The sequence below is a fragment of the Girardinichthys multiradiatus genome, chromosome 12, assembly GCF_021462225.1.
Source record: "Girardinichthys multiradiatus isolate DD_20200921_A chromosome 12, DD_fGirMul_XY1, whole genome shotgun sequence".
NCBI classification, from domain to species: domain Eukaryota; kingdom Metazoa; phylum Chordata; class Actinopteri; order Cyprinodontiformes; family Goodeidae; genus Girardinichthys; species Girardinichthys multiradiatus.
In genome coordinates, this window is record NC_061805.1 from 44,211,860 (window position 1) to 44,236,892 (window position 25,033).

General features: G+C 38.0%; 1 protein-coding gene across 1 annotated transcript in view; it reads right to left on the reverse strand.

Annotated features, from left to right (window-relative positions):
- Positions 1 to 25,033, reverse strand: part of nos1 (nitric oxide synthase 1 (neuronal)) — a 62,096-nt gene that overhangs the window by 32,581 nt on the left and 4,482 nt on the right. Inside the window, exons 2-6 of the mRNA XM_047381733.1 lie at positions 21,905 to 22,659; positions 14,703 to 14,805; positions 8,317 to 8,454; positions 1,870 to 2,015; positions 63 to 225 (exon numbers count right to left, since the gene is read on the reverse strand). Of these exons, the coding sequence (XP_047237689.1) occupies positions 63 to 225; positions 1,870 to 2,015; positions 8,317 to 8,454; positions 14,703 to 14,805; positions 21,905 to 22,602 (1,248 nt within the window). The 5' untranslated portion in view covers positions 22,603 to 22,659. The remainder of the gene's footprint in view (positions 1 to 62; positions 226 to 1,869; positions 2,016 to 8,316; positions 8,455 to 14,702; positions 14,806 to 21,904; positions 22,660 to 25,033) is intronic.

Consider the following 25,033-nt stretch of genomic DNA (forward strand, 5'->3'; position numbering starts at 1 on the left):
CTACGAACAAGCAAAACATTTTCACTAACAAGATACAGAATCCTTGACATATTGGGTACAACCTGTAGTTTGGACCACTGAATCCGTCCCACACACCGGGCAGCATTCCTCCAGGCGTGTTTAGCTCCATAAATCAGTTCAGTGTCTTTTAGTTGATAAGTTCCTGAAGCTTCAATCTCTTTTGTCACCTCCTCCCGTCTGTCCACATGAGCCTTGGAGCCATACCTGAGAGGCAAGACAGGTCCAGGGACACAATATAACAACTGACAACACAGAATACTAAATTTTGAGGACATGTGGGGTTGTCAAACCAGTATCAAGTGATAAGTTGTTAAAAAGCAAACATGGAACATGCTGACACATTGAGAACATGGGCTCCGCCATGGGTGCTGTGTATACATGTACTCAAACAGGCTGTAAAACTTTTGGAAAAGAATCAAAGTAACAAATGGGAAATTGTTTCAAAAATCAACAAGTGTTACGGAGAGAAAAGAACTAGAAGCAGGTTTCTGGTTGCCAACATGTTAAATGTCTTGCCTAAAAGCGACTTAGTTGAAACACTAAAACTGAGTTTTCCCGCATTTCTGCACCAGCACTGGCCCATTGAGATACATAGTAAAACAATACCACCTACAGTAAAAGATAATTGCCTTATCTTCATGGCTCAATATGTTAATATTACAAATTTAAATTAAAGGCTTGTTTATGTCAAATTTATTGATACGGCAAATGTAGAAATAATACATTGACCAAAATGCATAACAGTGGGGGGCAGATACTATATAAAAACTTGAAGTACAATAGACAACAGAATACAGATCACCGTGTGTGAAATATTCTAACTTTCTGAGAAACAGAATTTTTGGTTTTCATCGGATGTAAGCCATAATTGTCAAAATTAACAGAATACTTTAAATACACAAGTTACATTTTTAAATTAAATAATTTATATTTTAATTTATTGTAAGGCACCTGCAGAATTTATACAGTCAAAGGTATGGATTGTCATTAGAAGCATGTTGCACTATCCTAACATATTTGACCTACTGTAAGTACTGGCTTTTTTTTTATGTCGTGAAACAAAAGGATGGGAATTTCATCCATCTGTCTGAAATTGTTACTTTCCTTATGTTTTTTTATTTTAATCTTAAAAATACTAGAATATGCACATAACTTTGTTTTTGTCTCTCATTACCCATTTTTTCACAAACAAAAAATTTTAAAAATCAGATTTTATGATCAGTTACTCAGTATTTGAGCATTTTTACCAAAAACTTTTTTACTCGAGTAATTTATTTTTGTATGGCTACTTTTTACTTCTACTAAAGGAAAAATATTTTGAAGTAGTGCTAAGTCCAATTTTTGGCTACTCTACCCACCTCTAAGTTTAACCCCACACCTTTGTATTGGTGGAAGATTTAGTACTAAATTTTGTGACTGAATGCAAATCTTGAAACTTTTGTTCAGCCAGCCATAATCTGAGGTTGATTTATACAACTGAATACCATACTACCCTACCTAGAGAGCTAAAACTCCACTCAAGATCTGTTACAATGTCACCAACAAAATGTCACCAACAAAAACAAAACACTACAGGCCTTTTAGATTAGGCAATTGTCAGAAGTTGACAATGCAGTGTTTTCGGTATTCCAACTAAAAATGTAATTAGGATGAAGTAGGGTTTAGATCAGTTTTTTGACATACTGGAACATATTTATGTTGAATTGCTTAGTTATTTATCAGTGTGCAGCACTAACAGATTTGTCACTTTTTATGATTAATTAGATGACAGACCATTCAAAGTCTCCTTATAACAGGTCCCATTGGTTTAAATCCTTCATTTTTCCAGGTATTTTGAGCTGAACTTGCCTTTTGATGGAGGTGTAGTATTGGTCGATGAAGTCAGTGGCCAAGGGAAGAAGCTCCTCTTTGGTTCGAACCTCGTCTGGCTTGCGAATGGACTGATTTGGCATCATCACAGAGCCGATGCAGACGTTTTCACTGCAGATTGGCATCTGCAATTAAGTGAGTGATGTACACTAGTAATATTAAAATCAAACATCTAGGGTGATATGGAATTAAAGATTCTGAGAAGAATGTCAGTCCTTGTACATTCAGAGCCCTAAAAGTAAAAACCAAGACCCTGTGTTGTACTCTGAAGTGAATGGCCAGTCAACCCTTCCTGTTCACCTTAGTTTTATTTATTTATGACCAGCTCCTCCAAAAACATGCTTCATGTTATTACTTTTCAATCTCTGTTTCATTAACTCCACATCCTATATTTACACATCTTAATTCTCCAGCTTTGAACTTAAAAAATACAGTTATATTTGTACATATTCCTTTTATTTTTAGAGATAATTACCGAGAAAACAGTTTAAAAACTCTGATGACTGAAGCTGTGTAACCGGTCTAAACATGTATTGGTAACTGGAGTTTCTCAACAGGAACTAGTAACGAAAAACTAAAAGTGGGTTGTTTGAATTTAGTAAATTGAAAGATGTGCCTTTTTTCCTTTTTGTGGTCAAAACAGACTAGTACTCAAATCTCGACTTCCTTTTCATATTTAAGATTTTATACATTGTTAATCACAGACAAAGACAAACCAAATAATTGGCCTGTTATTTCATACTCTGACAGAAACACACATGTGTGATAATCCTTGTCTAATCTACATTTTCCCCATTATAGAAGATATAATTTTTGGTATATTTTGTGGTGTATTTTTGTATTATGTATATTAGTTGCAAAAGGCAACAAGCATTAAACAAGCATTAAAAAAAAGTTATTTTTGTCACATTAGCAAAATGTCAAACACACCAACCAACCTCTGTTATATATGGGCTGTGGCATCACGGTGTAACACATAAGCTTTGCTAATCCCCCCCCCCCCAAAAGAAATTATTTGTTTCTTGTTCTTTTGTATTTCTGATGAGAATGCCCAATTACCAAAACATGCAAAAGCCAAAAAACACAGCATCACAGGGTGAAGCTTACACTTTGCAAGCAGAAGATGAGGTGTGGATGGATTTAGAAAGAAAAACAAAGTAAATTTTTTCTTTTCGCTTATTTACATCATCATCATCAATAATGAGTCACTCATTCAGGTTTGTCTGTATCTGGAAATTATTCTTTGGATGCTGAATTTTAGCAGACATAATAAATAGGTGTTTTGCTGCTTAGAAAATGTTTATCTGTTCAGTTAGAACAACTATATTTACCTATTGGGAGGGTTCCTTTTTCTACATAACTCAAATGCAATGTTTTTACAAGAACTGAACTCTTCAATTCCAAGTACTGAAATGCTACATTTCCTTTTTCTATATCAATGGATGGCATATGTGTCAATGAATGAGTAAGTCAGTGAGTCATGTAGGTGTCATTTCAAAAAATGAGGTCTTGAAGAATAAAATAGAGGAGGAACGGCACTGAAAAAAAAAAACCATGTAACCTTGTGTGGTAAAGCTTTAGTCAGTCACCTTGATTTTTCTGAAGAGAGAACAAAGAGCATAAATAAAAAAGATTTTAGAGAAAATTTGACTATGACTCTAGTGCTGCCAAAACTGGCTTCTTAATCTGAACCACCCACTTATACTGTGCCAACACTAAAAATGTGTCCAAAAAGACAAGAAATGTGAAGAGAAAAAAGAAAAAATCTGAGCAAACTGAGGAAGGAAAAAAATGGAAGACAAAAATGAATAACAAAGAGACAAAGTTCAAGATACTTATGTACAGTAGTCAAAAAAAAAAAAAAAAAAATGGCAAGCAGGTAAGAGGTAGCTAGCAACAACTAAGAGCAAGACTGATGAAACAAAGAGGTGATGAAGTAAAAAGGGGAAAATGGTTGAGTAGAGAGTTAAAAATAAGACAAAGGAATAGCTCATGCTCCAGCACGTCCGCTCATCACACTGCTTTGGGCATTCATGCCAGCCAGCTGTCCTTTTGAAAAAAAAAAAAAAAAGATGGATCATCAGTGATATTATAATAAATCTGAAGATGCCTTCACAGCACATTCATTGGGATGCACATGACAGGCTGTCCGATCAGTCACAAAAGAGATTAGGCTGCTGTTTACAAATGGAAGTTGAATGCCTAAAAACAGCAATGCTCACTTTTTCACTGGTAGATGAGCTCTTAACTAAAAAAAGAAACTTTGGGTGCATTACAAAATGTCTTGTTGGAAAAATAACAAAAGCAGGTGATAACTAAACAGGAAAGAATCCAATGAAGACCAAGCACAACTTTTAGGAATTGCAGTCTTAAAGTTGTAGAAAATTATTATGGGACAACAAAATACAATGCGATGTGACATGTCAGTCAACACTAGCTGTTCTATGATTATCCTCATAGTGGTATTCTTTGTTGTTGGCTAGTTATTTCATTTATAAAGCCCCGATACCTCCTAAACCAGATCTCAACTTTTACAGTTTTCCTTAAATTTGTATGCAGAATAACGTAAACAGCAACATTTTTAAAAAGAACAATTAAAATTACCTCCTGTTTTGCTTCACCACCCCATACCAGGAAAATTATAATGTTTCTGTTATAAAGGGTGTTTAACAGCTGAAAAGGGTGCTGATTGTGTCTTAAGCTTTTATGAACCTAAAATGTGGGAGAAGATGCTATAACTTGAACAGTATTAAGGGGATCGTTTTGGTATAGATTTATAAAAGCACAAAAAAAAATAGAATAGGAAAAGGGAATACATATTTCATGTATATTGTCCTAGCACTATTCTAGAAAACCGTTTCATAGTCAATCCAACCCATTTGTAGGATTCAACAATTGTTTCTACTTTTAGAATTTCAACACCTTTACAATGAAGCAATTGAAGTAGTCTTGTGTTTTCGTTGTTGGGAAATTTGGGCCCCGATTGTTTTAATAAATAGCCTTAGCTCAATGAGATTTGCAGGCATTTGTTTATGAACAGATTTGCCAAAATCAGGAAAATGTTATAGCCTAACATTGGGCCATAGCAACAACATGATGTTTTCCATTTCCAACATCCTGTTCAAGATTTGCTGGTGTATTTGGAGATCAGTGTCCTATTGGGTGAACCAGTTAGGGTCAAGCTTCATCTGTTGAACAGATGGCCTCACATTTGACTCTAGAAGATGTTGATCCACAGAGGAATTTGTGGTTCAGTGACTCACTGATTACAAAGTGCTCAGATCCTGCAAAATAAGGTCAACTCACTCTTTCACCATAATATGATGGTTGGTATGAGGTATGCTGAAACACTGCATGGTTTTAACAAGACATTTGCTTCGTTGTGATGATCCCTCTCAGACTTTCAGTCATTCACTAATAACATCAGTGAAGTTTTCCAAGTCCTGTGATGAAGCATTGGATTTCTGGTAACAGTTTGCCTAACATTTAGAAGGACATTTAAGAGGTTATGTGGTTTAATAAAATCCAACTTTCCAAATCTGAGCCATGCTGCTTTGGTCTTTTCATACAGACTCTTACCTTTCTACTAAGCCTTTCAAACATTTGTAAGTAACTGTTTACTTCATATACATCAAAACTATACACTTAAATGTAATCACATTTCTCTTGTCCAGAAGATATCAATGACATAGTGTCTTCTTTCAGTGGTTAGAAAACCAAACGACACCCTGCATCCAGTCTCTTTAGAAAATAACTGCCAGACTGGATGATGCTCTCCATTAACTCCATTAATGCCTTAACTGAAATGTGCACCACATTTTCATTTTGGAAAATTTGCAGCAGACCCACCTCTTCGCTATCTAAACAGAATTGCGGCAGGTCAGCTAGTAGGTTCAGCTGGATTCAGAGACACAGCTATATAGCCAATATCATGGTTGTAAATACCCCATCTTGCTATCCAAAAAAGCTATTAATGGCTCTGTTCCCCAGCGTCCATTTTCTATCACACCACATTCCATGCATCCTCACTCCGTCAACTTAGTCAGCTGGATGCCTCTTCAGCAGGTGGTCATGCAACTCCCCACCCCAAAGCCACCTGTTAACTTTTAGTTATGTATGAAAGCTATCTTTTTGTCCATCAAAACTGTAAACCCCTCCCCAACTCACCATAAAAGAAAAATAAACACCTATGTGCACACAGCCATTCATGAAACCTATTTTTAGGTATATAAAATGCTTGTAAAGCTTGGCATTGGTCTCAACATTTTCCACTTTGGGGAAATGTGTAAAAAGATTTATAACATATGGCATAAGTCAAATATTGGCAACATGACTTAGGCAATAATGCATGAGGCTAACAATATATGTATAGACAATTGCTACAAAACAGATTTATAAAAATTGATTTCTGGACCTCATTTTCCTAAAAAGCATTGCTGAAGACTATTTCTTGGCACTTGAACATTTACATTCGTATTACTACACAAAAGCAAACTACTAAACATCAGGGATCTTTGTAATTTCCCAAAAAAAATAATATATGACTTTTTTGCAGAAACCTGCATAATATGAGGTACAACAACATTTAATTTCCCTTTGGGATTAATGAAGTATTTTTGAATTTGATTGAATGATTTTGTGCGCTTGTGTCTTCATATGATAAAACAATAATAAAAAAGAACATTAACACAAACATAGTGGCATATATGGAAACATTTGACAAATATCAGCATCAGTAAGCTTAATTCTAATGATGAATAGATAAATAGCCAGTTCCAGTATTGCATGTTGAAGTGTTTGACTATGCTGGTCTGTTTTTTTTCAGATATCCAACATGTGTAAAATACAAACATTGGTGGCACTGGGCAGCACTGGCAAGTCTTTCAATAAAAGCTGCTGTAAAACAATACTTGTAATTACCTGTGAACATTTATCTGGTAAATACAATGTTTTTTGCAAAATGCACAATCAGTTTAAAATACATCTACCTAAGCACATATAATAGTGTTGGATAATCACTAATTCAGATGTAGCAATTTCTATGTTATTTCCTGTTCAAATAATGGGGATAATTCAAAAGTGAAACAAATTTAAAATAAATAGCTGCTACCTGATTGGCCTCAAACACTGAAATACCCACGTCATTCTGCGGCTAACTTTTGTGAATTTAGTGACCACAACAATAAAAACCTTTGAACATTGTCTCAGTTTAATACAATAGCCCTATAGTAAATGCTCCCTTTATTCAGCTTGCTTACAGTAATTGAAGGCTGGTCTAAAATGATAGTTTCCCATTTTAGAAATGCACATAATATTTTAGAATCAAATAATCTAAAAATACTGAAATTCTGAAACAAAAATCACCATTGACCTTTCCCTTATTTTGAAGAATTTGAAAAAAACATTTAAATGCACTTTTAGGCACAGAAAGTCTTTTGAGTCACTCTCACCAAAACAGAACTACACCATATGGGAGACGACAATGTCTGTAACCACATCACAACAACTGCCTCACACTAAAATAATTATATCTAGCTAGCAAATTTGAAAAAAAAAAAAAAAGTTGAAGAGAGCATTTTTGGGGTAAAGCTCATCTATGCAGGAAACATGGGTAGGTTTCACTGAAGTAAACAAATGAAGAGTTCAGATTAAGAGGAAGGAAAAACCTAAAGGTGAGAGATGAGGACAAACCACATTACAGGCCATGGAAAGTCCAGATAATTTCAGCAAGAAGTCAACAGCCAAGCCACTAAGGCAACCACAGCTCTTGTTTGTGAGCATAAAGTTTATAATGCAAAAACAATTTGGGAAAGGTTTTTACTTTCTATATGTGCTGCAGGTACAATATAGATGTTGATTTCAACAGATTTCAAAAAATAAAATTTTCCTCCAGTTTTGCATTTTCTGGGTTCGGCATTCTAAATGTTTACGTCATCACTCTTTGGCAGCTTTCCCCTCAATTCTCATTCACTTCATGCTTTTTTCTTTTGAAATTAAAGAAAAAGTGAGCTACAAGATTGAACACAACTGAAAAGAGAAAGTTGTAAAAATTCTGATGCAATGACTGCAAAGCACAAACTGATGAGAAATGGCTGCAATTACATGCCTCACTAGTTTTTGTAATGTAATTAAATTTCAAATAAACATATCAATCTATTTCTATTTCTTAAGTTTGTTATTTAGGCTGTGTTATTTTTTTTGTTGATGGAGCTATTTTCTTTTATAATTTGCCACTTTTATTTGAAAATAAGAAGAAATGTCAATAGTGCAAACATATACCACTCACTCCTGTAATAACTGTACATTAATTAGCTTTTATACTGTGGAATGATTTAAATGACAGAAAAATCCCTTAAGTATTGGCCAGTGGTTACTACCATGAAAAAAAATATAGTTCAATAATAAATTGGATTTATTCTGCCTTACTTTACTGCAGCTGTGGTGGAGAACATCATTGTAGACAGTGCCTGTCTCCCAGTTCTTGATCTTCATGAAGCGAGGACATTTGGAGGGGCTGCCATTCTGCACAGACTTAATGGGCGAAGACCTGCCCTGGGCTGTAGACTACAAAGAGCACACAGACATTTATATATGCATGAGTCACAAGTATAACTACCCCAATAGGTTCTGACCATTGTGATACTTATGGTGCTGGGCGGACGAGTAGTTTCAAACCACAAGTCACATCGAGAAAACCTGAAAAGTGAGCCTTTCCACTGGCAGGAAGAGAATGTGAGTGAAGCAAATAGACATTGACAGAGAAGTTTATTATGAACGGAAGCATTATCCGGAAGCATTTCATCTTGCAATCAGTGATAACCCCAGCTCTTTTTCCTCACAGAAAATTGTCCATTGTGCTCAAGATTCTCTGTTCTCTCACCCAGACCCATGAAAGTAGAGTCCATTTCAGAAGTCTTTTGCATTATTCCTCTCTTCCAGTTGTTTTATTTACCACTCCAGACTAAAAGGCAATCAGCACAAAACAGTAAGTCGAGGATAAGCCAGTGTCACCTCATTGGGGTTCTAAAGCTACTGACAGATCAATGAACCCAATTTAACCCCAAAGTCGACTGTAAATGTTCCTGAAGAAAAGCAGCAAGTGATTGCCAAAGATCTGTGTAATCAATGGCACTCTTTGGAAGCTCTTTCATCATCTCCCACAGCATTGTTAATTACACAGTTCTGAACAACAGGGACACAATCATTATGCTTGCTGGAGAGAATGCCAACAGTGTTCACTGGCAGAGTCTTTTTGTGTTTGATCAAATTGCAAAAAGGAATCTGGAGGTTTGAACAGTAGACATTAAGACCTTTCTTGACAGTGACAAAAACGTAAGGCTTTCGAATAATATAAAGATAATTTTGGCATTAACATTTATAAAAAATGCCCCAGACCTGACATTCAAAACTTCATGTAAAAAAAAAAAAATAAATCTGCCAGTGTACTCTTTGAATTTAATGCATCAGAATTTAATGCATCTAATGCATCACATTTTAAATGTCAAAATAGAATGACTTGAAACGGAAATCTCTTATTTGCCATTAAAAACACTTCTGTGACAGAGGTAACCATTGAAAGGTACATTAGGGAAAAGGTAAACTGATGAGAGATCATGTTTTGTAAGTTTTAAATTGTTAACGCAGCTGAATTCGGGAATGTTATCGGAAGTAGAAGAGCTTCAACGTATATGTATTTCCCCATTGATTTGTGAGAAAACAGATTAAATCTCAAACTTCCTACAAACACAAACATTTAAAATTAAAAAAGTGTCTTGCACATAAACATGGGTAATACTTTCAACAAGTATTTGAATCAGTTACACAGATTGCATTGTAAAATGTCTACTAAAGATGGTGCTGTGTTTAAAAACGTAAGACGCAGCTTAATACTTTGATATCACCTTGTATTGCCGAATGTCAGTTGGCAAAAAATATGAGCTAGGACTAGTTTACTGACTTACAATTTGTTCTCTGTGAACTTGATGGTGACATTCTCAACACTAGCATGTTTTGTTTCATTTACCTTAGAAGTCAGATCTCAGATTGGTTATGAATGTGTGTGGGATTGACAAAAGTTACCTTTGTAGCCTTGGTGGGAAAACATAAAACCTGAGTAAATACTAAAAATCAGTTGCATTTTTCTAGGATTTGTAAATATATTGCAAGGATGCAATAGATTCAGTCATGAAGAAAAGCTAAGTACACTCCAAGACTCATTTGTAGAATCACATTTAGCAATTTTCTTGTCTTCTGTAGGACGATCAGTCTCGTGTGTGTAGGAATTTTGTTCCATGCTTTCATGCTATTGCTTCAATAAGAGGTTTGCAGGTGTTCTACTATGCACATCTCTTTCAAGGAATGTAGCTTTAATCAATTTGATGTCTTGACTTTGACTTGGCCTTTGGAAAACCTTAGTTCTTTTATGTTGGTGGACTGGAGATCCATCACCCGTCGCATGACCAAGATTCAGCCAGGATGTAGCCATAAGAACAGGTGGCAGCACATTTGAGTCAAATATCTTTGTATGCAGAGAATTTCCTGATCAACCTAATAAAAGAAGAGGTCTAGCTTTTGTGGTTTGAAGAGCAGGATTGCAAAAGTAGCCCATGCTGCCATTTTCTTAGGGAGGAAAAGCTTTTTCATGAAAAACCTTCAAAATGAGACATACCTGTTCAGTCTTTTTCCAATGTTATCATAAACTTTAACATGTTTTCTGAGCTCTATAGAGTCTGAGATGTAGACTTTTTTTTTTTTTGCAGTTTGAGTATTTCACAGTCTCATCTTGAACTCCTCCACAACTGGAAAGAGGGTCAACTGAATGATGCGTTTTACAGTTGTTTGCATTCAATGAATATCCCCTGGTTTCTCCTGAACCCTCTTTGGAAGAAGCAAGGGTGTTCTCAGCCTTTTACAAAATGCAAGAATTGTGTGACAAGTCATTTCTTTTTTTGGCAAAACTGCTCCACTCTAAAGTTATGATCCATCCATTATAAATGAATCTGTATGTCCACATCTTTGTGGAGTTGCAAGCCAAATAAATAAATCAAGAGTTTGAACATCATGTGCTGGATGAAAAAAAAAACAATCTGACCATGGCAGGATTTATTGTATTTTTTTTAAGCCTCAACTCAAAACAGTCAATTTATCAGGACTGAAAACTATTATACAGGTCCATCTCAAAATATTAGCATATTGTGATAAAGTTAATCAGTCAGTCAGTCATTTTCTACCGCTTATTCCATAGTGGGTCACGGGGAAGCTGGTGCCTATCTCCAGCAGTCTATGGGCAAGAGGCAGGGTACACCCTGGACAGGTCGCCAGTCCATCGCAGGGCAACACACAAACAACCATGCACACACTCATTCATACACCTAAGGGCAATTTAGAGTTACCAATTAACCTAACAGGCATGTCTTTGGACTGTGGGAGGAAGCCGGAGTACCCGGTGAGAACCCACGCATGCACGGGGAGAACATGCAAACTCCATGCAGAAAGACCCCCGGATGGGAATCGAACCCAGGACCTTCTTGCTGCAAGGCAACAGTGCTATCAACTGCGCCACCGTGCAGCCCATAAAGTTAATCATTTTCCATAATGTAATGATGAAAATTTAACATTCATATATTTTAGATTCATTGCACACTAACTGAAATATTTCAGGTCTTTTATTGTCTTAATACGGATGATTTTGGCATACAGTTCATGAAAACCCAAAATTCCTATCTCACAAAATTAGCATATTTCATCCTACCAATAAAAGAAAAGTGTTTTTAATACAAAAAACGTCAATCTTCAAATAATCATGTACAGTTATGCACTCAATACTTGGTCGGGAATCCTTTTGCAGAAATGACTGCTTCAATGCGGCGTGGCATGGAGGCAATCAGCCTGTGGCACTGCTGAGGTCTTATGGAGGCCCAGGATGCTTCGATAGCGGCCTTTAGCTCATCCAGAGTGGTGGGTCTTGAGTCTCTCAACGTTCTCTTCACAATATCCCACAGATTCTCTATGGGGTTCAGGTCAGGAGAGTTGGCCGGCCAATTGAGCACAGTGATACCATGGTCAGTAAACCATTTACCAGTGGTTTTGGCACTGTGAGCAGGTGCCAGGTCGTGCTGAAAAATGAAATCTTCATCTCCATAAAGCTTTTCAGCAGATGGAAGCATGAAGTGCTCCAAAATCTCCTGATAGCTAGCTGCATTGACCCTGCCCTTGATAAAACACAGTGGACCAACACCAGCAGCTGACACGGCACCCCAGACCATCACTGACTGTGGGTACTTGACACTGGACTTCTGGCATTTCCTTCTCCCCAGTCTTCCTCCAGACTCTGGCACCTTGATTTCCGAATGACATGCAGCATTTGCTTTCATCCGAAAAAAGTACTTTGGACCACTGAGCAACAGTCCAGTGCTGCTTCTCTGTAGCCCAGGTCAGGCGCTTCTGCCGCTGTTTCTGGTTCAAAAGTGGCTTGACCTGGGGAATGCGGCACCTGTAGCCCATTTCCTGTACACGCCTGTGCACGGTGGCTCTGGATGTTTCTACTCCAGACTCAGTCCACTGCTTCCGCAGGTCCCCCAAGGTCTGGAATCGGCCCTTCTCCACAATCTTCCTCAGGGTCCGGTCACCTCTTCTCGTTGTGCAGCGTTTTCTGCCACTTTTTCCTTCCCACAGACTTCCCACTGAGGTGCCTTGATACAGCACTCTGGGAACAGCCTATTCGTTCAGAAATTTCTTTCTGTGTCTTACCCTCTTGCTTGAGGGTGTCAATAGTGGCCTTCTGGACAACAGTCAGGTCGGCAGTCTTACCCATGATTGGGGTTTTGAGTGATGAACCAGGCTGGGAGTTTTAAAGGCCTCAGGAATCTTTTGCAGGTGTTTAGAGTTAACTCGTTGATTCAGATGATTAGGTTCATAGCTCGTTTAGAGACCCTTTTAATGATATGCTAATTTTGTGAGATAGGAATTTTGGGTTTTCATGAGCTGTATGCCAAAATCATCCGTATTAAGACAATAAAAGACCTGAAATATTTCAGCTAGTGTGCAATGAATCTAAAATATATGAATTTTAAATTTTCATCATTACAGTATGGAAAAAAATGAACTTTATCACAATATGCTAATATTTTGAGAAGGACCTGTACATTTCCTGTGTACTCCCTCATGCCACCCATCATATTTAAATCGATCAATGTCAAGAATGAGTTATAGATGGAAAGGGAGGATCTGCTGTAAAAGAAATGACAACAGCTAATCTGATGAAGAAAATCACATAATAGAGTATAATTGTAGCAAATTTATTTATACAGTATGAGTTCCTCATCCACCCATCAATTAAAACTTGAAATTGAGATGATTAGCAGCAAAATGGGGATAGATGAGAAAGGCTGATAGAAGGTGAATAAAACTGACAGCTGGAGAAGAAGATGCCATTGTTAAATATTTATCTGATGATTAAAAAACAAAAGATGGTGAGGAACATTATTTTGCTTCAGTGGCTTCTTCAAAGAGTGCAACCAGAAACCAGGTGAAATTTTACTGAACAATCTGCCATCATAGTTTTGCAAAGTTAATATAAACTATTCATGATAAAGGAGAAACTTCAGCTGGAGAAGAATGAAAAATCTTTTCCAGAGAGAGAAACCTGAATTGCAGGTGAGCGTGTAATCTGAAATTCTGGCAGCTGAAGAAATTTGACATGCAGTTTCTTAAAGACACTGTGTTCAAGTCAGATTATCTCCAGAGTAACATTTCTCATTTATAGTTGTGTACCAATTACGTGTCTCAAAACACAAAACTCATCTATATATTGTGGAATATTGGCCACCAGTGCCACCAAAAAAAAAAAAAAACTAAAGCACTGATGTTGGAGCAAAACCTTTTATATATAAACTTTAGCGCCAAGGTCAGTTCACTAGTCTAACTGCAGTCAGTTAAGAGTCATCCAAAGCTCCTTTCTTTCCTGTCAAAAAAATACTTGCACTCAAAAAATCTACAGCATTCTGTTGTTTGCAGGTCTGAGAGGCTGGAATAAGCACATAAGGGGCTTCATTTGATTGAAAGGAACAGTTCTGCAGCTGCATGTATTCATTAGGTCTACTGGAAATATTCCACCCATCTGGTTCCATTGATGAAGGCTATAGCAGCATCAGAAATGTGCAGATAATGGGGGCTATGTGCAGATTATGACGACACCATCACTCAGACTCATGATGAGATCCTTCTGTGTGGAGGTCAAATTTAATGCTGCAACTTCTCACCACTGGAAGAATGCAACGCCGAGGTGATTAGATCAGCAAATACTTTACCACTTTGTGTGAAGCTCCAATCGGGATATGCACAGTCATGTGTCATATATTGTCCACTAACCACAAAATTCAATGTACTTTACTTGGATTTTCTCTATACCAGCTTTTCACATCAAGGGATTTAATGTTTTGCCTGTTCCTTGCAAAAAAGTTCAAGCTTAGTTAGATTACATGCATAATAACACATGAGGCTTCTCCCATTGTTAGATAAACATGCAATAGATAATGGGGCTCTTTTGCATAAATTCCCAAAAAAAAAAGGCAATGAAATTTGCAGATACATGACAAAAGATAAATGTAAGGGTTACAAACTGTTTTGTAAGACACTGTAAGCAAGCCTGGTCAAGCTCAAACTATATAAAAAACAAACTGAAATGAAAAGCAAAAATAATCCTGATATTTAATCAGAGCTAATTTGGAAAACCTTGTTTTTACATTGATTGTCTTCATTTAAATGTTTTGAAGGGTTGCAATTATTTAACATTCTGTTTTATGTTACTGTACCTTGTCAATATCAGCATTGTGGTCTGCCACTGGCATGTTTTCCAACATTGCGTCATTATCCGAGCCCAGCTGGGTGGATGTCTCAATTTCTACGCCGAGGTCCCTGTAAGAGACAATTTTCTATCAGGTGTGTGCACTTTGATCTTGTCCAAGCTACTTTCGTTTCAATTTAAAACCCCACAAAAATGTAAACCTAGACAAATAAAACACACACACCTACTGTAAGCAATACTTAAATTTTGGTTTTATGGACACAAGATCAAAGCCCATTGGGTGCTCATCAATTTGCTATTAAAATCATGAAATCATTTAAGTTTGGTTCCCTCCAATAGAAAATGCCCTCACATTTGCCTCCTACATTATTTCACACCATGCCATCCGCCAACCCCATCTTCCCACCACTACCACCTCGCCCATCTTCCTTTGCCGTTGCTGTGAGCACGTGTCCATGCAAATAGTAAATCCTCATAGACATCGTTTTTCTCTTTCACACTTCCTGTCACATTCCATCTCATTATTGCCACAATTTGGTAAAGCATATTCTTTCTGATGCCACAGAGTTGGAGTTCAAACAGGCTGAAACAATGGGAGAAGCCCCATGTGTCATTTGCGATTAGCGCTGACTGACGCAGAGCATCACCCGCCTGACGTCTTACTGTGAAAATATACCTCCTCCTCTGCTGAAAATAAGCAACGGCCATTGTTTTGGGCTTTTCTGTTCCTGACAATAGGTCTTTAAAAAAACGATTTGAGACATTATTGGGGAAAAATTACACAGAAAAACATTAGCATTTCTATTAAAAATGCCCATTTTCCGATTCAGTTTACATGTACATACATTTTGATGATCTCCTATTCTTAATCTATAAAGTCCAGTTTGTTGATGGACCCACTATTGCCAGCATTAGCAGCTTTGACTATTCTGTGAACATCTTCCACAAGGTTTAGGAGTGTGTTCATAGTTAGATGAGAAAACCAGAACTGCAGACTCCACTCTAATTAATCCCAAAAGGTGTTCAAGAAGGTTGACATCAGGACTTGGCAAGCCAGTAAAGTTTATGTACACCACATTTTACACATCTGCACCCATGGAAGTAATTGGAACACCAGAATTGATCAATTTGGTGGTGTGACCCATTGTTTTTGGCAATCTAGAGTATAAAAACCAATAAATAAATAAAAACATTGATTTTCATCTCCAGCACCCATACCTTACATTACTCATTACGTCAGACAAAGTCACATATGGACAACTGGTTAGCAATTTACAAGAGAGAATCTGCTTTGAAGAAAAAAAACAAAAAAAACACTGGTGTTTAATATTTTCATACCAGCTTAATTGTTAGACTCATGAGCACAGTGCATGTTTAAAATTGGCTTTTTTGGTTTGTTTTGTTCTGGCCAGCTTTCTAAAGTCTTACCTTTACCATTTAATGCCTAAACACCGAGGTCTGAGGCCAAGGACGAAATAGGAGGATTTCTTTATAAGACTAAACGTTAGAAGCAAAATACAGTGAGACTATGTAAAAATGACTGTAGAATGTTGTACTTTCAGCCTATTGGTTTGAATTTAATCCTTAGCAGTATTTGTGACAAACGGATGACATTCAAGTTTATTCTTCTGCAACATCACTCACTAATACTAAGCGGCAAGAGAAAACTGTTAGGAAAAGTCAGCAACATTGTGTTAATCTACACATTTTTAGGCTTTATTTGAAAGTTTTTGGTTTTCACTCTTGTTACGAACTCTCAACTCATAGAGTGGTTTTAACTGAGATAAGCATGACCCCATGGCATTGATATGAAAAGTTAGGGAAAAGTTGAACCACTGGTCTACATTCAAACAATTTGATAAAAAAAACTAACTGTTCTTTTGGTGCATTCTTGGAAGTTGCTTCATTTTAGAAGCTGCAAAAAAAGACCTCCCTTAATCATGTCATTTTATGTGTCAACTCCAAGTGTGGTTTTTAGTTTAGTATTAGTTTCATCTGTATTCTGTGAGCTCATCTGAAACTAATCAAACATCACTCTGGTATTTGTTTGCTACTGTATACATATCCACAGAAAGCAATGAATCACTCAAAGCATATTTATGCTAGGCAAAATTATTTGCATTGATTGCCCAAAAATGTGATATTGATTAAGAACAGACTGCAGCCTCAATCTGATTTCAATTGATCCTGGGAGCAGATAATCGAGATGCCAACAACAAAAGACTGTGCAGACCATTTAGGCAAAGTTTAACATCAATTCAGTTTCAATTCAATGCAATTTTATTTATATAGCACCAATTCACAACACATGTTGTCTCAAGGCACTTCACAAAGTCAGGTACATACATTCCAATTAATCCTAACCATTGAACAGTGCAGTCAAAGTTATTTATTCAAATTGGATAAAAGGTTTTTCTATCTAAGGAAACCCAGCAGATTGCATCGAGTCAGACTTGTAGCAGTCACTCCTCCTGGATGAGCATGTAGAGACAGTGGAGAGTCACTGGTGTTGACTTTGAAGCAATCCCTCATACTGAGCGTGCATGTAGCGACAGCGGAGAGGAAAAATCAGCTGAAGGCTTTTAACTGCATTTTGTGGACATCCTGATAGTAAAGAATTACAATAGTCCAGCCTTGAAGTAACAAATGCATGGACTAGTTTTTCAGCATCACTCCTGGACAGGATATTTCTAATTTTGGCAATGTTCCGGAGGTGAAAGAAGGAAATCCTAGAATAATGTTTAATATAGGATTTAAATGACATGTTCTGGTCAAAAATAACACCAAGGTTTTTTAATGCCATCCAGGTTAAGTGATTGACTAAGCAGTTTCTTTTTTAAAGACTCTGGTCCAAAGACGACCACTTCTGTCTTGTCTGAATTTAGAAGCAAAACATTTTGTCATCCAAATTTTTATGTCTTCAAGACATGCTTGTAGTCTATCTAACTGGTTGGGCTCATCAGGATTTATGGATAAGTAAAGTTGAGTATCATCAGCATAACATTGAAAATGTATCCCATGCTGCCTGATAATTTGACCTATTGGAAGCATATATAGTAAAGAGAATTGGCCCAAGTACTGAGCCCTGTGGTACTCCACAATTAACCCTGGAGTTTAAAGATGATTTATCATTTACATGAACAAACTGAAATCTGTCAGACAGATAAAATTTAAACCAGCCTAGCGCTGTTCCCCTGATCCCTACAGCATGTTCCAGCCTTTTTAAGAGAATATTATGGTCGACTGTATCAAATGCAGCACTGAGATCTAACAGAACCAGAACAGACACAAGTCCATTATCTGAGGCCATAAGAATATCATTAGTGACTTTCAGCAGAGCTGTTTCAGTGCTATGATGAGCTCTGAAACCTGACTGAAACTCTTCAAACAGGTCATTGCTGTGTAAATGCTCACACATTTGATTAGCAACAATTTTCTCAAGAATTTTAGATAAGAATGGAAGATTGGATATAGGTCTGTAATTTTTCAAGTCATCTCGATCAAGCAAAGGTTTCTTAAGTAAAGGTTTAATTATAGCTAACTTAAAAGCCTGTGGTACATATCCATTTACTAAAGATAGATTAATCATATCTAAAATGGGGCTGGTAATCAGAGGGAACACTTCCTTAAATAATTTGGGATTGGGTCTAACATACAAGTTGAAGGTTTAGATGAAGCTAATATTTCTGATAACTCAGGAAGCTCCACAGGATCAAAACAGTCCAAACACAAATCAGGTTCTGCAGTTATTTCCAATGTTGTCTCACTTGCTGAGGATTAAGTGATCATCTTCGGGAATATGTCAAAGATTTTCTTTTTAATAGAATCAATTTTATTTAAGAAGAATCCCATAAAGTCATGGCTGCTAAAAGCTAAGGGAAAGGATGGCTCAACAGAGTTATGACTCTGTGTAAGTTTAGCAACTGTACTAAAGAGAAATCTAGGATTATTCTTGTTGCCTTCTATTAATGATGAGAAATAAGCTGTTCTGGCTTGGCAAAATGTATTTTTATACAACAGTAGGCTATTTTTCCAGATTAAGTAGGAATCCTCTAGGTGTGTAGAGCGCCATTTTGTCTCCAATTTTCTAACATTGTGCTTTAAAGTACGCAGCTCTGAATTAAACCAAGGAGCTAGCCTCTTATTAATGATTACCTTCTTTTTCAAGGGGGCTGCATTGTCTAATGCATCATGCAATGATGAAGAAACACTATGAACAAAAGAATCAATTTGTGAAGGGGCAGAAACAGAATTATTGCCCTCCACTGTGCTTTTCAGTGATAATGAGGAAATTAAAAGTGGAACAGATTCTTTAAAGGTTGTTACAGCATCGCCTGATAATGATCTACTATAATGAAATTTTCTTTCAGGTGTGGAGTACTCGGTTAAATTAAACTCAAAGGTTATTAAAAAATGGTCAGACAGGACAGGGTTATGAGAAAATATTGTTATGTATTTACACTCAATGCCATATGTCAGCACAAGGTCCAGAGAATGAAGACAAATGTGGGTAGGTTTGTTAATGTTTTGAGCAAAGCCAATTGAGTCTAAGATAGCATTAAACGGTATATTTAGGCTATCACTTTCAGCATCTACATGAATGTTAAAATCCCCCACTATAATAACTTTATCTGTATTTAACACTAAATCAGATAAAAGGTCTGAAAACTGATCTAAAAATTGAGAGTAAGGGCCTGGTGGATGGTACAAAACAACAAACAGAACTGGTTTTAGTGCTTTGCAATTTGGATGAGGAAAACTAAGGATTAAATATTCAAAAGTGTTGTAGCTATTGATTGGTCTGGGACTAATCAATAAATCAGACTGAAAGATGGTTGCTACTCCTCCTCCTCGCCCAGTAATTCGAGGAATGTGAAAATTTAAATAATTAGTAGGAGTTGACTCATTTATAGTAACATAATCCTCTTGCTGCAGCCAGGTTTCTGTGAGGCAAAATAAATCAATCTGATTGTCACAAATCAGGTCACTAACTAGCAAAGTCTTTGAAGAGAGAGATCTTATGTTCAGTAAGCCACATTTGTTTGCTTTTTCTTTTCGGTCTGAGTTGTGTTTATTTTTATGACATTTTCCTGATTTCCACGTTTTAGATCATTTTTTAATCTATTCAATTTTGGCCATGGGCGAGACACTGTCTTAATAGGGTAATGGGTGGGTAGCAGTACAGAAGCTGCAGAGAGGAGTGTTAAACTATGACCCTTCTTCCTGGTCTGAACCCTGTGTTGTCAGACTTTTGGAGAACTACTAAATTCGGCCAGATTCCTAGAAAGAAGAGCTGCTCCATCCAAAGTGGGATGAATGCCGTCTCTCCGGATCAGACCAGGTTTTCCCCAAAATGTTAGCCAATTATCAATGTAACCCACATCGTTTTCTGGACACCACCTAGACAGCCAGTGGTTGAATGACCGCATGAAGCTAAACATGTTGTCACTGGTCAGATCAGGGAGGGGACCAGAGAAAATGACGGAGTCCGACATTGTTTTGGCAAACTTACACACCGAAGCAACACCAACTTTGGTGACCTCCGATTGACGTAACCGGGTGTCATTACCGCCAGCGTGAATAACAATCTTACTGTATTTACGTTTATCCTTAGCCAGCAGTTTCAGGTACAATTTGATGTCGCCCGTTCTGGCCCCTGGCAGACATTTGACTATGGTCGCTGGTGTCTCTAGTGCCACCTTTCTGACTATGGAGCTGCCAATTACCAGAGTTGGTTTCTCAGCGGGTGTGTTGCTGAGCGGGGAAAATCTGTTAGAAACACAGGTGGTGACCTGTGGGCTGGGATCTAGGACTATGCTTTCTATGTACCGTCACCCAGCCGGCCTGAGGCCCCGGCTGCGCGGGCTCTGCTGGAGGACTGCTACGGGGAGCTACCCTCGGTGGCTCCGCGCCGGCTAAGGGGCCTCGACTGTCTGCTGGTTTTTCAACAGCGCGGAGTCGGGCCTCCAATTCCGACACCCTTGCCTCCAAAGCTACAAAAATGCTACATTTATTACACGTACCATTATCACTAAAGGAGGCAGAGGACTAACTGAACAGAGACACAGAGAGGAGGAGACTCAGAGAGAGAAACAGCAGAACGGGTAGCCATGGTGGAGCTAACGCTAAGCTAGCGACCCCTTACCACTACTAGAAAAACCGTGTAAAATACGGAGAGTCCCCAAACGTTAAAAGTAGCAACGGAAAGTAACTGTTTTAACGTGCTTATGTATTAGAACAAGTAAGAGATATCACAGTAGAGAGAAATCAGATCAAACGAGAGAGCTTCACACACCAAACAATTCACCAACAGCGAAAACAGGAAGTGACGTTACCCAGAGCAACAGAACATCCTCCTTCAGTGTTTCCCGACAGCTGCTCCTGACTTCGATGCTTGTCTTTAAGGTGGGGGGGGATTTCTGGAATTCTGGAATTGCTGGTATGTGCTCCCACATGAGCACATACAGTACTTCACGTATTCTACAGTCAAGTGTAACATTTATGACCCTTTGGAAAATGTTCCTGATTAAATTTTCATCATAAGACATCCTGGACAGCTGAACTACTGATTTGACATTTCTCCACTGAGCTCCTCTCAGCTGTGAACTTTAAATCGCTCACAAGCTGATAAAGAACCAATATGTTTATTTATGCAAAACACTACACATCTCATGAAAATGATTTCAATTGTAGCAAAACTGTGGACATTCTGCCATACATTTCAAATTTGCTGGATTTTGACACAAACTTAATAGCATTCAGCAGCATCAGAATCAAGGGAAAGCTGCCAAACATTTGTAAGACATTTTATGGAGCCATCGTAGTTGGTTTAGTGAATTAGGAAATGCAGCTGACAAATATATTGCAAATACTGTCACTTTAAGTGAGATTTACTGGAGGCCAGCATGCAGACATGAATTATGTACACCACTGTACTCTGAGTCATAGTACTGACAGCCTGGATGTAACAGCTAATGTAACACAGATGTGCCTGGCTGTTCAGAGACTGCATGGTGACAGAGGGAACAGGAATTATTTCAGTAACCAGACCAGGTGCAACCTTTTCTATAAGCCAAAATCATGCCCCCCTCAAGGGTCTCAGTTGTAATTCTAACTGGGCTCCAACTGCAGTCATCAACTTGCATGGGAATAGAGGACAAAGACTGTTAAACTAAGCATTCAATAATGTTTTATCACATAAAAAATTACCATGCAACTTGAATCTCTGCATCTCTTCTCCCGGCATTCCGCTGGCCTTCTCCGTTAATCTCCTTTTTGCTGTTTTTGATGAGGTGCAACACCGGTTCAATCTCCTTGAGCAGGTCATTGTTCTCTTCCAGCCCATTGCACAGGAGAGCGCCACGACCACAATCCTGGCCCTGCACGCCTCCCTTCTGCAAGAGAGTCTGGGTGATGGAAGGAGAGGACAGGTTCTCAATAGCCCTCAGCTGGGGCTCCTTGGTGAGCTGCTGCCCAGGGCTGTACGCACTCAGAGGGGACCACTGATCGAAGGACTTTGAAGGTGGGAAGGCGGGTCGGGTGATCCTCACCGTGCGCTGACGGCCGTCTCTGGTCAGGGTGGTCTCCAAGTGGGTGGTGAAGCCCTCGGGCCCACGAAGGATCAGAACGGCATGGCTCTCAGGTGACACATTTTTCAAAGTCTCCAATGCTCGCTCGTAAGAAAGGTCCACTAGGGGCTTGTTGTTGACGGCCAGCACAATGTCGCCCACCTGCACTAGGCCACACTCTTCTGCTGCTCCACCGCGAATCAAGTCTGACACAATGACAGGTGGCTTAGACACCCTCTGCTTCACCAGGAAGCCCAAACCACCAACCTTCCTCTTGAAAAGGCGCACTGAGATGATGTTGGGCTGCAGCTGGCAGACGGTGGGCTCCGACTCCTGCATTATGATTGTGTGTGACCGTGCGTGTGCTCACTTGTACGTTTGTTCCCAAGAAAGTTTCTGAAAAGAGGAAACAAATGCTATTAGTTAACCTTTTAAAATCAGTCAAACAAGGCACAGAAGCTGTTTAAAACTATACTAGCCATTGTCATTGTCTGATGAGCACCTGCTTTCCTGTTTCTGAGAGGATTCCTCAATCCAGCTCTCCATCCAACGAGTCTGGACTTCCCTAAACCTGAAAGGTCTTACTAAGTAGGTTTACTGAAAGTTCTGTTTAAGCTGGTGTCGGTAAGTGACTCGCCTAGCCTCTGACAGCCATCATACAAAAGTCTCGCCCTTCTTCAACTGGTGGTCTGGACAACTGAGTAGCCCACAGCAGTCATCCACTCCTCGACAGTAACTTCTGTTAACGGCTGCTCATTCCCTAATATTACAACTAGCTCTTGGTATATGGGTTAGGTTAATTTTAGTAACTCGGCACAAGTCCCAAGGGCGCTGTTATAACAAGCTTGGCTAAAGGCAACCTATAAAAACTCCTAAAATCTCTTAGAACCAGGCAACAAGACTTTTGTTGCCTGGTGACTCAAATAATTAACTGTCCACAATTTATCTAGGCTTTTATATGGATTCTTTAATTAGTAACACTCTTGCAGGGGTCAGTAACAGCTTAAATTCAGCAACACATCATTTGAATAATAGAATTGAATCAATCAATTCAACCAGTCTTTTCCTGATGCTGAAAGTAATGAGTTTGGAAGACTGAGACTCATCCATGCACCCGATTTGGATGTTTCTTTGGGAAACGGGAGGATTTTCTTGAAGGAAAGACAACTTAATCTTCAGTTTTCTTCCTCTGAGTGGACAGGCACTGATGCTCCAGGTTTTGATGGTCAAACAGGAACTTTGTTGTCATATGTCTCAGAAGACATTAGCTTCCAGAGGCTGAAGAGTTGAAGGAAACCCCAGAGGTATAACAGAGGGTGATTCAGGACTTCCAGAAGCCTAAAACTTAGAGCAATCAGTTGTTCTACGATCAAGTTCACTTCAGTTGTCTGTGTAAAAAGGCAATAGATGAAATCAGATTCTCAATTTCGAGGCACAGTCCTTCCAGGGCACACGGGTTGATCCTCTTTTTAATGCAATCGCTCAGCTGGGCTGTCTCTCTGGTCCTTTGCTTCATCTGTAGCGTCTTTCTCCATCTGATCTTGTTCGATGGTCTTCTGCGAGGAAACAACCGCAGTTCCCTTTTTTGGCATTGCTTTTATAGTGCAGATGGTCTCTATAAAACTATCACTTTATTCTTTTTATTGATACATCACAAATGAATAACTTTATATATCTTTCATTTATATCTGATTAAGAATCTCTAAACCTTAATGTTTTATTTTAATCATCAGTTCTCAATCATCTTTCAATCATTTGTTTTAACTTGATAAATCATTTAATACTTGTAGAAAATAGAACATCATCATACATCATTTCTTTGGTTACACTTGTAGTTTATACTTCTGCAAAAGATAAGAGTTATTATGTGACTCCACAGAGGCCTCTCCAGTATTTTTGTCCCAGAATGTGAGAATGTACTTTTACTTTTTATTGATATAACTGAGCATTTAATAAATGTTGCATGGATTACATGGAAAGATCTCACCTTATTTTGACACCATATCTATCTGTAAACCCTCACTTCAGATATAGTTTTCACACAATAAAAAGCAACTCAGGGTCAGTTTTTTAAATTTTGCTTGGCATTAATCTTTACCCCAAGGCAACCCTCCAAGACACTAGAATTGTATTTGTGAGCAATTACAAAGTGTTATAACTTGCTTACACCTCAGCAAACCTAAGGAACCGCATAAGAACTGATACATGTATCAAACCATTTTAAAAGCTAATATTTAGAACAATACTGCAAGTAATAAATTACAGGGGATTTGCATTTGAAAATGCCCATGACATTCAATTACCAACAGCAATTATACTATAGAGCATTAATAATTTGGATGCAAACATGGCTTTTTCACGGGGGTTGAACAATATTCACAAAATAGCCAACCCATTAGTTAAACAGCCGAGTAACATGGAAAACAATCCCTTAAGGAGACATTCAGTGAAATGTGGGATGGAACAATTTGATAGAGTTGCTGCATTTGTCTATTGTAAAAGATTTTCTCCATATTTAAAGAGGCAAAAAATTGTTTTTTGATATAGGAAGAACAATCTTCCTTTTTAGCATTTCCCAACAACATTCTTGCTTTATTAGCCCCCTAAAGGCTAATAACAGAATTGCTTAATTTGTCATATGCAAGTTAACGCAGTCAACAATCCAATGAAATGCTTGGGATAAGAAGAACCAGTCAACTTACTATAAAAACAAAAGTACCAATGGCATGCAAAAAAAAAAAAAAGATTAATAAAATAAGTAATAAAATAA